The sequence below is a fragment of the Podarcis gaigeae genome, assembly GCF_964106915.1.
Source record: "Podarcis gaigeae genome assembly, chromosome: 13".
Taxonomy (NCBI): domain Eukaryota; kingdom Metazoa; phylum Chordata; class Lepidosauria; order Squamata; family Lacertidae; genus Podarcis; species Podarcis gaigeae.
In genome coordinates, this window is record NC_139689.1 from 41790881 (window position 1) to 41805110 (window position 14230).

General features: G+C 45.9%; 1 protein-coding gene across 5 annotated transcripts in view; it reads right to left on the reverse strand.

The window, feature by feature from the left end:
• Window positions 1-14230, reverse strand: part of ARHGAP27 (Rho GTPase activating protein 27) — a 69060-nt gene that overhangs the window by 23132 nt on the left and 31698 nt on the right. For all 5 annotated transcript variants that reach the window (XM_083709243.1, XM_083709242.1, XM_083709241.1 and 2 more), the window contains 2 exons: window positions 2618-3067; window positions 234-425 (listed from right to left, as the gene is read on the reverse strand). In XM_083709243.1, the coding sequence (XP_083565369.1) occupies window positions 234-425; window positions 2618-3067 (642 nt within the window). The remainder of the gene's footprint in view (window positions 1-233; window positions 426-2617; window positions 3068-14230) is intronic.

Here is a 14230-nt window from a genome sequence, read left to right on the forward strand (position 1 = left end):
CCTTTGGTGGAATAAGATTACACTTATTTCCATTTGGGAATGCTTATCTTCTCTTCTGTGCTTAGTGACTCTGCGCACGCTCTTTCCCCTCAAAGAATTCTGGGTACTGTAGTTCCCCCTCCTGGAGTGACAACTCCCAGCAACCCTGAACGAACGACAGCATGGCAAACCGTGGCAAATGGAGCATGGTTACCCCAGTGCACAGACCCACAGGCTTTCCGAGCCCTCCTTACCGGGTTGGAGGCATACTGGTCACCATCAAACACCAGTCCTTCCTGGTTGCCATAGGACGGCCAGCCTTGGTATGCAGAGGGAACGCAGAGTCCGTCCAGCGGCTGGTAGGAGCCAACTGGAGAATAATCTTCAGGATAGGGCTCAAGTTCATCGGGAGAAAGGTTGGGGTAGTCAGTTTCTGGAGTTGGCGGCTGAAGGAGGTTTCAGACAAGAGGTCAGCACACAGCATATTGTTCCAGTATTCCTTATTAATTCCAGTACTGTGATGTGGACTTGAAACCGGTTTTAGATGATATATTGAAATATCACCCAGCCTTGCCACCACCTGCCCTATACAAAGCAGATCCTATGTACTCACAGATCAAAGTACATGATCTGGACCAAAATACAAGACAAACCAGGACCTGCTTCCTGGAATAGGAAAGACCCAACTGGCAGCTTAAAGGCAAGGTGGATAAAAATAAATGATTAAAAAAAATTAAAATAACAGATTTTTAAATTTAAATCAGATTTTTTTTAATTTAAATCGGATTTTTAAAATAAAACACCTTTGGAGGAAAAATCTTTCTAAAGATAGTTTTCTATTTAAGTTACACTATAGTCCAAAGGCTATTCATCAGGAAATAAAGATTTGTTATTAAGTTTTTCATATGTGCTAAAACTCAGTCTGTTTTTTTTTTAATTGTTTAACCACATCGGTTAACAAACATGGATACATCTGCTGTAATGTTGTTTTAATTCAATAAATTGTTTAAATTGTTATGAAGGAAATGATTATTTTTCTCCTTCCAATAAAGTATAGTAGAAAAGTTGTCCAAATATAAACAGTTAACTTATTAAACCTCACAATAATTTCATAATTACGGTATCTATGTATTTCTAATAGTATAACCAAATGAGTTATTTCTGATATAACTGTAAAAACTACTCTGAAAATTTACTATTCCAAAAGCGAAACCTTCATCTGGTTGTAAATATTAAGATTATACCAGCAAGAATGCGTCTTTCTGTAAAAAAATGATTTAAATCAAGTCTCACTGACTAGTGATTTAAATCATGATTTAAATCGATTTGATTTAAATCAAATCCACCCTGCTTACAGGCTCAATCCACACACAGCCTCAACATCAAGGATAAATTATTTGGACTCTGGTGACCCTCTTTGCCACATGGCCCTAGAGGAAAAATTCTTACTTATTCCTGACATGGAAAATCAGGCCATATGTGTTCAACACTCATCAACCCGTCTTTCCACAGGCAGTTTCCTGGGCCGTAACTTTCTATCCACCAACATCTCATCCAGGGCCAGATTTAGGTTTGATGAGGCCCTAAGCTACTGAAGGTAATAGGGCCCTTTATATGTCCAGCTGTCCTTTGTCAACAACAAATGGTTGCCGTTTTTTGTGTTGAATATATGCTATAGGGTAATTTATGGACCTAATAGGTATCTAAAGCCATTTGTACATAACAAAATATGTATTTTATCAGAGTAATTGTTGAACTGAAATACACTTAAGAAGTATATTTTGGGGGGAGGGCTCCAAGAGAGTGGGGCCCTAAGCTATAGCTTGTTCAGCTTATACCAGGGGTCAGCAATCCAGTTATCCCTCAGACCTTGTGGGGGGCCGGACTGTAATTTGGAGGGGGGAAAGGAACAATTCCTATGCCCCACAAATAACCCAGAGATGCATTTTAAATAAAAAGCACACATTCTACTCATGTAAAAACACCAGGCAGGCCCCGCAAATAACCCAGAGATGCATTTTCAATAAAAAGACACATTCTACTCATGTAAAAACACGCTGATTCCCGGACCATCCACGGGCTGGATTGAGAAGGCGATTGGGCTGGATCTGGCCCCCAGGGCTTAGTTTGCCTACCCATGGCTTATACTGTACATAAATCTGGCACTGCTCTCATCCCTGGATGTCGATTGTCCTCAGTCCTCACTACATAAACTAGACTTCAGTGGGCTATCTACTGCATCAGAACATAGCTGTCAACTTACAGATTTGAAAATAAGGGACCAGCAGCCTCGAAAATAAGGGATCAGCAGCCAAAATAAGGGCTCAACAATTACTTTGATAAAATACATATTTTGTTGCGTGCAAATGGCTTTAGATACCTATTAGGTCCATAAATTACCATATAGCATTTTTCAACACACATAAACTGACATTTTGTTGTTGACAAAGGACAGCTGGACATATAAAGGGCCCCATTACCTTCAGTAGCTTATTTAAGGGACATCATCAATAAGGAACAGCAGCGGGACATGGCGCTGGGTTAAGGCACTGTCCCGCCAAATAAGGGACGCTTGACAGCTATGCATCAGAATTTGTCCCCCACCCCAAGACCCAGTAGACCCCTCCCCGACATTTACCCTCCGATCCACAGGGCTATAGGGCACAAAGGCAGGCTGCATCTCCGGATAATTGAGGGTTTCGTCCATTCGGGGTGCGTCCCACGACGTCTCGCCCGTTGATGTGTTGTAGAAGAACACCTGCCCGCTGGCTTCGTCTACATATTGGTCCCACTCGGCAGGTGTGGCAGGGCTGAGGGCAAGCAAGGTAGAGCAAGAAGGAGGGGAACTCCCGCCGCCGGCAGGACCGTCAAAGGGAGGCTCCCACGTCGTTTGGCCAGTGGCCGAGTTGTAATAGAATAAGCGGCCACTTTCTGCGTCCGTGTGGGTCTCCCAGCTGGCCGGGGGGGTGCTGAGGTGGGGCTGGGGTATGGATTCAGTTTTGCTCGTAGTGGAGGGACTCCGTTCCAACCGGAGCTCCTGGAGATTCACATACACAGGATCTTCAGCTACCTCCTTGCTTGGCTGAGGCTGAAAATAAGAAATGAAAGAAGTCGTCGTCAGCCAACTGCATCATCACACAATTACGTGACACACAGAGGCAGGACTCCCAAAGCCTCCAATCCAAATAAACATGCTGGATTTCTAATGTTTGGTCAGCTGAATGTGACTATCTTCATCTTTTGTAACGCCCAAATTTCCCTCGTCATCTAGCTCCTACACGTTTTATTTCCTATATTCTTCTATTACCTTTGCTGGTACCTTTCCCGGGAAAATCAGATGCTCACTATGTCAGGTTCCTATTGGAAGACCGGACAAACGCTAGAACATTAGCAGCGGTGAAGTTTTTATTGGTGGTTGCAAGAACCAATGATCCCTATTGTTAAGATAAAGGTAAAGGGACCCCTGACTCTGGGGTTGTGGCGCTCATCTCGCTTTACTGGCCGAGGGAGCCGGCTTACAGCTTCCGGGTCATGTGGCCAGCATGACTAAGCTGCTTCTGGCGAACCAGAGCAGCGCACGGAAACGCCATTTACCTTCCCGCCGGAACAGTACCTATTTATCTACTTGCACTTTGATGTGCTTTTGAACTGCTAGGTTGGCGGGAGCAGGGACTGAGCAACGGGAGCTCACCCCATCGCGGGGATTCAAACCACTGACTTTCTGATCTGCAAGCCCTAGGCTCTGTGGTTTAACCCACAGCGCCACCCACATCTCATCCCTATCTTTAAGTCTGAACAAAATGCTTGTTTAACCTGGAGGTAGGCTGTCTGAATTATGCATTGCTTTGTAACGATATCTTGGGTTTCTGGACCGTAATAAAGATTGATTGATTGGATTGATATTCGTCACATTTTCTCCTATTAGGTAATGTTAACTCAGGGTGCTTCCAGACGACCTGAGCATTCACTCAGATCTGCTTGCAGAGAGGCCAGACAACGGTGCATCAAAGCAAGTTCCACCCCACATTTTCTGGAGCTTTCCCCCATCACTTTCCTTACAGCAAAAGGCTTGACCTTCTGGGAAAGCAGGCTTGTTGTCCAAGACCTCCTAATCAAGTGCACAACCTGAATTTGCCAGGATGAGACTGAATCCCACCCCAGTACTGTACAATGACAGGTCTGACAGAAGTGCCCTCAATATCCCAAGAGCGATTCACATTGAGGTTTTGTTTCCCTTGGTTCTCCAGCTGGTCTGGTTGGCTGCTACAAGCCTGGCCCTTGCCAGTTGTGTCCAGCAATGGTTGTCCCAGTTCCAAAAGTGGGTTTGGTAGTCCTTTGTCGCTATCAAACCTGCTTTTGTCTATTGAAGGATGTAACTGAGATATCCAAAGGAGGATCACAGGGAGGGCAGCCTATTCATTTCCTGAAACTTACCTGAATGCAGCACCTAGAAGAAAATCAAGCAACACAGGCCGACTACTTTGAAATGGAGCAAGAGACGTCTGCAACAAAGGACTCTTGGAAACGGTACATGTACAAAAAAACTCCCTGTGCAAGCATATAACTGTATGCCAGACTGTACACCATTACATGGAGAAAATTTCTTTACAAGTTGAAAGGAAGGATCCATTAAAAAGAAAGAAAGATAAATATAGATCTAGGCAATGCAGCATAAAAAAAAGGCTTTTGCCCAGGGAATTTGCGTTTTTTGTGCCAGTTCTGACATATTTCCTCTTCTTTAGGCTGCTTCAATTCTGATTTCCTTTAAAATTGGTTTAGTTTTATTTTTAATTTGTGGTTTTCTCAGTGCTTACTCTGCATCTTGGTTACATTCCATTTTTTACACTTCATGGTTTAAAACTTTTATTTGTGAACTACACAGAGAAAGCTTTTATTAATGGCAACATACAAATGTTGTAAATAAATATAACCAACCATTTTAAACATTAAACTTATATTGTTTCCTGGTGGACAGGAGTTTCTAGGATCAGTTTGCTCTGTGGTGAGACAGCAAAGGAAGTTTGCAGAATTTTCTATAGTACTCCAAACAAGCAGACCTCCATGCCAAGTAACAGTCATCCTGCACCCCTGAAATATCAAGGTGGTTTCCCCCCTTTCCACCCAGCTCCCAAAACAGCTCCTTTTATCTTTGTCGAGTTCAGTACTTTCCCCCGCTTTCCACATCTCTCGGCTCATAGCTAAAGTTACTACCTTTCTTGCACTGGTCTCAGCCTGAAAATAAGAAAGTGATACTCTTTGCATAATCTTAGCTCCATGTCAGGAGAGCTTCATCTGCTAAATTTCTCTCTATAGTGGTACCTCGGGTTACAGGTGCTTCAGGTTACAGACGCTTCAGGTTACAGACTCCGCTAACCCAGAGATAGTACCTCGGGTTAAGAACTTTGCTTCAGGATGAGAACAGAAATCGTGTGGCGGCAGCGGGAGGCCCCATTAGCTAAAGTGGTACTTCAAGAACAGTTTCAGGTTAAGAACAGACCTCCAGAACGAATTAAGTTCTTAACCTGAGGTACCACTGTATTTAAGGGAGGGAAGATGATAGGTCAAACGTTGTGGGCAGGGCTGGCTCCAGGTTTGCTGGAATTGTGTACCCCACTTCATCAGAAAACCGCAGTGCACTTCACAACATAAAAGTACAAAACAAAAATGCAAAATACATAATAAAACAAAAGCAAAACAACCCAAAAACCCACAGACACATTTAAAAGGCCACAGAATGTTTATCAGCCAAACAGCTGGTTGAAGGGAAATGTTTTTGCCTGGGGCCTAAAGATATGCAATGAAGGCGCCAGGCAAACCTCCCTGGGGAGAGCATTCCACCAACAGGGAGCCACTGCAGAAAAGGCCCCGTTTTCAGGTTGCCACCCTCTGGACCTCTCGTGGGGGAGGCACACAAAGGAGAGGCTCAAATGATGATCACAGGGTTGTGATGGCAGCTTTCTAATCAACCCTGGGTAGCTGGGCCTAGCCATCATTTGCATCTTCCCTTGATGCCCCAGAGCAACACTGAGACAGGGGTAACGAGGGAGATTAAAAGGGTGCCTAGATCCAGGCCCAGGGCAGATGTCATTGCAGGCGGTTGATGACCCCCAGGGTCCCTTCCCAGTCTACAATTCTAGAATTCTTCAGTGATGAGCTGCCCAAGGGCTGACCCAGGGCACCTCTGACTCGGGAGTCCCATTTGATTGAAGGCCTCACCCCAGAGCCTGTTTGCTGGTGTCAAGCCCAAGTCCCTGAACATGTGCAACAGGGGCAAAGAGTACCTCTGAGCAAGTGCTGAGCTGCACTAAGTGAATCACAGCCTAGCTGTGGGACCGGCTTTTCTGTGCCAGGACTCAGCCTTGATCATTATACGAGATGCGTTGCCGAGTTTCAATCCGTCATCACTGCAAAACTATACAGCCAGCTGCTTCTCAGCTGAGAGAAAGTTGTTTGTCGGCATGCTCAAGCAGTGATACCTCCCTCCCTGCCCGCTTTGAATAGTGAGTTCATTCTTCCTATTGGCACCTCTGCTCACGCATCCTCACTCAGCTTCCTCTGTGCATGAGTTGCTACTAGACCTCGGTTAAAGGTAAAGGGACGCCTGACCATTAGGTCCAGCGTGGCCAACTCTGGGGTTGCGACGCTCATCTCGCTTTACTGGCCGAGGGAGCTGATGTACAGCTTCTGGGTCATGTGGCCAGCATGACTAAGCCGCTTCTGGCGAACCAGAGCAGCGCACGGAAACGCCGTTTACCTTCCCGCCAGAGCGGTACCTATTTATCTACTTGCACTGGCGTGCTTTTGAACTGCTAGGTTGGCAGGAGCAGGGACCGAGCAACGGGAGCTCACCCCATCCCGGGGATTCGAACTGCCGACCGTCTGATTGGCAAGCCCTAGGCTCTGTGGTTTAACTCATGTGCAAATAGGGAGTGCTGATTCCCACACTCACAGGCAGAAGCAGTGGACCCACCTCTTTAGGAACTGCACACCAACATCCACAGAATCATGGAATTTGAAGGGACACCACGGCGCCCTGCAATGCAGGAATTTTTCCCCCAACGTGGGGCTCGAACCCACAACTCTGAGATTTCATACTTTACCGACTGAGCTACCCAGGCAGAAACAGACCATTCCCTCAACAGGATGGCTTCCCAAATGATCAGCTTGCATTGAAGTTCGGGCAGAGAAACTGAGGCTAGACTTGACATCTTCTGAGTTTAAGGAGTGCGTCTGGCTGTTAACCAGAAGGTTGGTGGTTGAAGCCCACCCGGAGGTGGCTGTGCGCAGGATTCCTGGGGGGTTGGACTAAATGACCCCCCAGTGTCCCCTCATGCTCTACAATTCTATGATTCTAGGAAGAAAAGCTAGGAATTTAGGCAGAATTAACTCATTTACACCTTTGCCAGCTGCCTGTGACAGCCACAGCCGCTGTTGGGAATCAGACATAGAATAAAGACCTGCATTACTGAGGCACACCTACATTTATGGTACTGCCCTAATCTATTTGTGAATCTATTTTTTCTCATTCATAGGAAAAGCTGTGGAGCTTCTCGCCACTCAGAAGTGGGAAACACTGGACAGGAAATGTGTAGGGTTGTTTTTGCTATCCAGGGCTATAGTTAGCAACTGGGGAATAGAGCGGCTGTGTACACATTATTGCTCATTCCAGTTCTGGCGTTTAAAGCCAAGTACACATGGTGCGGGTGGCGCTGTGGGTTAAACTACAGATCCTAGGACTTGCCGATAAGAAAGTCGGCGGTTCAAATCCCCACGATGGGGTGAGCTTCCGTTGCTCGGTCCCTGCTCCTGCCAATGTAGCAGTTCGAAAGCACGTCAAGGTGCAAGTAGATAAATAGGTACCGCTCCGGCGGGAAGGTAAATGGCATTTACTTGTGCTGCTCTGGTTTGCCAGAAGCGCATAGTCATGCTGGCCATATGACCCGGAAGCTGTACGCCAGCTCCCTTGGCCAATAAAGTGAGATAAGCGCCACAACCCCAGAGTCGGCCACGACTGGACCTAATGGTCAGGGGTCCCTTTACCTTTACACATGATATTAACTACAATCTACAGGTATCTTTTAGCTTCTAGAGAAATATTCCTGTTGGATGTGCTTTCCTGAAAAACGGCAACGACCCCATTTGAAAACGCAAGCCGCAGTTAAGCTGAGGTGTGTACATTTCAGGCAGCTGTCGCACAAGCGCAGACGACAGCTTCAGTGGTGAATTGGAGTTTGGCGCAGGGAAACCAAGCAGGTAAAGAAAGGTAAAAGTAAAGGACCCCTGGACTGTGAAGTCCAGTCAAGGGCGACTATGGAGTTGCGGCACTCATCAAGCTTTCAGGACGAGGGAGCCAGCATTTGTCCACAGACAGCTTTCTAGGTCATGTGGCCAGCATGACTAAACCGCTTCTGGCGCAATGGGACACCGTGATGGAAACCAGAGCACATGGAAACACCATTTGCCTTCCCGCCACAGTGGTACCTATTTATCTACTTGCACTGGCATGCTTTCGAATTGCTTGGTTGGCAGGAACTGACACAGAGCAACAGGAGCTCAATGCGTTGCGGGGATTCAAACCGCTGATCTTCCGATTGGCAAGCCCAAGAGGCTCAGTGGTTTAAACCACAGCGCCACCCACATCCCAATTACCAAGCAGGTAATTGGCCTCAGGGGCAGGTATCTCCACCCGCTCTGTGACCCTTGCTCCGTTTCAAGCGGCCAACGTGCACATAGCCAAAAAACACAATGGCAAGATGTGCATAAGGGGGAAGAGATTCAGTTCAGTTCACATTTGAAGGCAAACTACCCTAATTTGCACTTTCCAAAGAACAACCATCCTTCAAATTTCACACTTGTCCAAATTTCGGACTTTTCCAGTAATGGGCACAAAACTTTCATGCACCAAGTAAAGGGTCCGCAAAAATGCATATATTCATGAAAAGGATGCTGCAGAAAAATAAATAAAAAGCAGACACTGTCCTACAAATTTAGAAGTAAAGGTACGACACATCCAGGAGGTCATGTGAGAAGGTAAAAACATACTGGGGAAACATATGCAATGAACTAAAGAAGATCTTTAGATATACGTTTTTGAAAAAGCCAGAGGATATTGTTAAGAATGATCAGAAATTGTTCTTATATGCAACAACAGCAGCGAGGTTATTATTAGCCCAGGGTTGGAAACAACAATTGCCAACAGTAGAAGAACGGCGACAGAAGGTATTGGAATATGCAGAAATAGCTAAATTAACGGGGGAAATTCGACAACAGGGCGATGAAACATTTCAGAAAGAATGGGGGAAAATTATGTCGTGCATAGGAAAAATAAGGTGAAATAGTGAAACCAGTAGAATTGAAATAAACCTCATAATGAGAAATACAAAGAAAATTATCGGATAAATAAAAATAAGAAGAAGTAAAATGTATAATGTGGGTAATGTAAATAATAGTAGTTGTAAATGAATATAGACAGACAACAAGAATTGTATATATAGAAGGACTTATTTGTTTATAGATGTATCATGGACAAATATGGAAGTAGAAGAACAATACAGTGGTACCTCAGGTTAAGAACTTAATTCGTTCCGGAGGTCCGTTCTTAACCTGAAACTGTTCTTAACCTGAGGTATCACTTTAGCTAATGGGGCCTTCCTCTGCCGCATGATTTCTGTTCTCATCCTGAAGCAAAGTTCTTAACCCGAGGGACCATTTCTGGGTTAGCGGAGTCTGTAACCTGAAGCGTCTGTAACCTGAAGCGTCTGTAACCCAAGGTACCACCAGTGGCGTAGCGTGGGTTGTCAGCACCCGGGGCAAGGCAAGTAATCTGACCCCCTAACCCGTGGATTTGTGCCCCCTAACCCGTGGATTTGCGCCCCCTAACCCGAACCCCCAGATGTTGCGCCCGGTGCGGCCGGCCCCCCCTGCACCCCCCACGCTACGCCACTGGGTACCACTGTATACAAAATGGATGAAGACAATGCGAAAAATTTAGAGGTGCTATAAAAAAGCCAGAAGAAGGAAGGAGGGAAGTCAGTTCTTAGGAGCAAGTATAAATGTAAAATGTAATACAATATCTGTATGTGGAGTATGTAACTGAAAAACCAATAAAGATTATTCTATAAAAAAGACACATCCAGTTGGAAGAGAAAGATATGTGAATGGATGGGGAGGGGGGTGTATGTGAAATCAGGGGTGATAAGGGAAATGGCAGCTTCCAATCGGAAAGTCAAATCCAGGACACTAGAGAAGTATGGGTTAAGGGTATAACTGCAATGGTGTGACTCTGTAGAAGGAAGCTTCCTATGCTCCCGAAACAGGCAACATAAAAGGCAGAGCTGAGAGCTGATCCAAGCATGGACAAAGTTCAACAGTTCAGAGGGGCATTCTCTTTGAGCCAAGTTGGGAGCGCTCAGAGTCAGTGGGTGTTGGTTCACAAAGATGTTAGGCGCTTACAACAGAAACAGGCACTGAGACAAGAGTCTCTGAGCTGACTCTGAATGGGGGAAGTGGCTGGTTTATTCTTGGGCAGGCGACGGCCGAGGGCTGAGGACATAAATAGATCCCAGGTTGCAAAACTCAACCCAGCCAAGAGGAACTACCGAGGCAGAGAGCAGGCTAGGGGGAGAATATCAGTCCAAGTGGAGGACTGTAGCAGGGTGGACTGTACAGTGGTACCTCGGGTTAAGTACTTAATTTGTTCCGGAGGTCTGTACTTAACCTGAAACTGTTCTTAACCTGAAGCACCACTTTAGCTAATGGGGCCTCCTGCTGCCACCGCGCCGTCAGAGCACGATTTCTGTTCTCATCCTGAATCAAAGTTCTTAACCTGAAGCACTATTTCTGGGTAAGCGGAGTCTGTAACATGAAGCATATGTAACCTGAAGCTTATGTAACCTGAGGTACCACTGTATAGCTTTTGGGGTCTCCCACAACTCACCCTACACAACACAAAAGCAGCACACAGACTCAGCTGTCTTTCGGTCAAATCTCTTTCAGTCGTGAACTAGGCAGCTATCAATAATAATAATAATAAGAATAAGAATAAGAATAAGAATAAGAATAAGGGTGACTAACACCAATAAAATTACAATAAAACATAATGGAAGGTGGGGACAAACAAACAAACCAGTTTATTAAAATACAAGTTAAAATACAATTTAAAATGCAGCCTCATTTTAAAAGTAGCCCATAGATCAAAACCATAAGGGGAGGGAAACATAAGGGTCAGACTGAGTCCAAACCAAAGGCCAGGCGGAACAGGTCTGTCTTGCAGGCCCTGCAGAAAGATGTCAAGTCCCGCAGGGCCCTAGTCTCTTGAGACAGAGCGTTCCACCAAGTCGGGGCCAGTACTGAAAAGGCCCTGGCCCTAGTTGAGACCAATCTAACCTCCTTGAGGCTCGGGAACTCCAAAGTGTTGTTATTTGTGGATCTTAAGGTCCTCTGCGGGGCATACCAGGAGAGGCAGTCCCATAGGTACGAAGGTCCTAGGCCCCATAGGGCTTTAAAGGTCAAAACCAGCACCTTAAACCTGACCCTGTACTCCACTGGGAGCCAGTGCAGCTGGAAAAGCACTGGATGAATGTGATCCCGCGGCAAGGACCCCGTAAGGAGCCTCGCCGTGGCATTCTGCACCTGCTGGAGTCTCTGGGTCAGCTTCAAGGGCAGCCCCGCGTAGAGTAAGTTACAGTAATCAAGCCTGGAGGTGACCATTGCACGGATCACGATGGTCAGATCAAGACTGGTCTCAAGGTGCTTCCAGACAATCTGTTTATTGGGCACTCACCCTGATCTGTTTGCAGGGAGATTAGACAACCTGGGCTATTGAACAAACATTCACTCCGATTTGTGTATGGAGCGGCCGGTGCAAGTATTAACCCACATTTCGCATGACATTTTCTCACCACCTTCCCTATTGCAAAAATAATCCAATATTTGGGGGAATCGAGTTTGTTGCACAAGGCCTTGAATTGCACAACCTGAATTTGATGGCAAGCGATGGGAAATAGTAACAGAATAAGAAATAACCCTCCGTTCTCAACAAATCTGCACCTGAAATATGGGCACGGGGTACAATGTTCCTTCTTTGCAAAACTTCAGAGCCAGATTTGGAGGAGAAACGGTGCCTGATGATAGCAAGGGAATCATCGCTCTGCGTATTCTATTACTGAATGCAATTCTGCAGCTGTGCCCTGGGGAAGCCCTGGCTGAGTTTATGGAAGTGGAGGTGCCAGATTTCAGCCCCAACAGCAGACATGGGTGGAGGCGGAGAAAACCTATTTTGTGCTCTCTTCAAATCACTCAGCTTAAAACACCACCAGGGCCACTTTTAAGTCGTCTGTGGCAACGGGATCTTTGAAGGCCTGAACATGGAGAGCAAAACAGGTCTGCTGCAATGAGGCCACTGTCTCCCTTAGGCCAGCACCCTGTCTTCAAGTGAGGTCAGCCAGTCCCAGAGGCAGAAGATGAAAGCAGGAGCCTATGCTCAGAATCTAGCATTCAAAAGTAAACTGTCTCTGGATACAGAAACCCCACTTAGTGGTCAAGGCTGGCCTACGTTACTGGTCTGTATTAAGGATCACAAAGAAACTGCATGAAGCTCTTGGAACGCAGGAAAAGCATCACTTCAAATATTTTTAGTGGCCGGCTAACAGTCATGGTACTGGAGGAGACTCTTGAGAGAATCCCATGGACTGCAAGAAGATCAAACCTCTCCATTCTGAAGGAAATCAGCCCTGAGTGCTCACTGGAAGGACAGATCCTGAAGCTGAGGCTCCAATACTTTGGCCACCTCATGAGAAGACTCCCTGGAAAAGACCCTGATGTTGGGAAAGATGGAGGGCACAAGGAGAAGGGGACGACAGAGGACGAGATGTTTGGACAGTGTTCTCGAAGCTACCAGCATGAGTTTGACCAAACTGCGGGAGGCAGTGGAAGACAGGAGTGCCTGGCATGCTCTGGTCCATGGGGTCACGAAGAGTCGGACACAACTAAACAACTAAACAACAACAACAACAGTTGAGGGGGTCACAAAGAGTCGGACATGACTAAACGACTAAACAACCACCAAACAGTCATGCAAACTGCTCGAAGACCTCAGTACAATCCAAACAGTTGCAATCTCATGCATGCTTATTCCAGAGCAAGTCCCAGTCATTGTGGCCGTGACTCCACCCAGACTGACCTGCTCTTTAGGCCGCAAATGGGCCCTCCAAACTGCTCTTTGGAGTAATAGCACCAGCATATATTTAAAAAAGCGCCCCCCCCCACATTATGGCACCCAATTCCAAGAGATAGTACACAAGCCCCATCTGTGGTCTCTTTTAAACAGGCTGTAAAAGGCTGATTTATTTACTGTGTCCTTTGGGGGTTGGATTAGAAGGTCTGGTATTCTTCAGTCTCGTTGCAGGGCACAATATTATTAGGGCACCACAGAAATATTCAGATGATGGTCTTTGGGGGAGAGGGGGATAAAAAAAAAATCCCAGAAAAATCTCTTCAGAGAAAAAATTAACTCATATCATATAGCCCCCACTTTCTTGTCCCTGACTAAATTTAGACCTTTGGCATTTTTACTTCCCCTTCCTGTCTCAGTCTTGCCAATGTGGAGAGGAGGAGAAGGAGGGAGAGCAAACCCCAAACAGCTCTAAATTGCCTGAGCAAAGTTCAGACCCTGAAAAGGCTTTTCCTTGTCCAAAGGTGCAAAGCTCCACAAGTCTGCCTGGAAGCAAGCTCAGTAGGGCTTATGACTAGATATGGGACTGCAGCCTAACATTTTCCAGACAGGGCACCAACTTTCAGTTCACAGTGCTTTTGGGGGCGGGGGGGGGGGGAGGAGGATCTGCTGTCCCAGATTGTGAAACACTTTTTCATGCAACACTTAAAACGCAGAGCAAGTTCTAGGCCTGGCCAAGAGTGGATACATGAGGATTTCCCACCTCTAAACATTTCCAGAAGCCAACTTTCCCATCAACGTATAGCATTATTATTATTATTATTATTATTGTTGTTAGTTTTTAATGTTTGATGTCTTACTGTGTTTCAATTTGTTGTCAGTCACCTAGAGTGGCTGGGGTAATCCAGTCAGATGGGCGGCATATAAACAATAAAATTATTATTATTATTATTATTATTATTATTATAGCATGCCACTGTTTAGAAAAGCAGTGGTAAATACTCTAGCCCCCTGGCCTCTTCCCACTATAACAGCTGCATGGAGCATTGAATGTAGTCAAAGAACGGGCTCGCTGCTCTA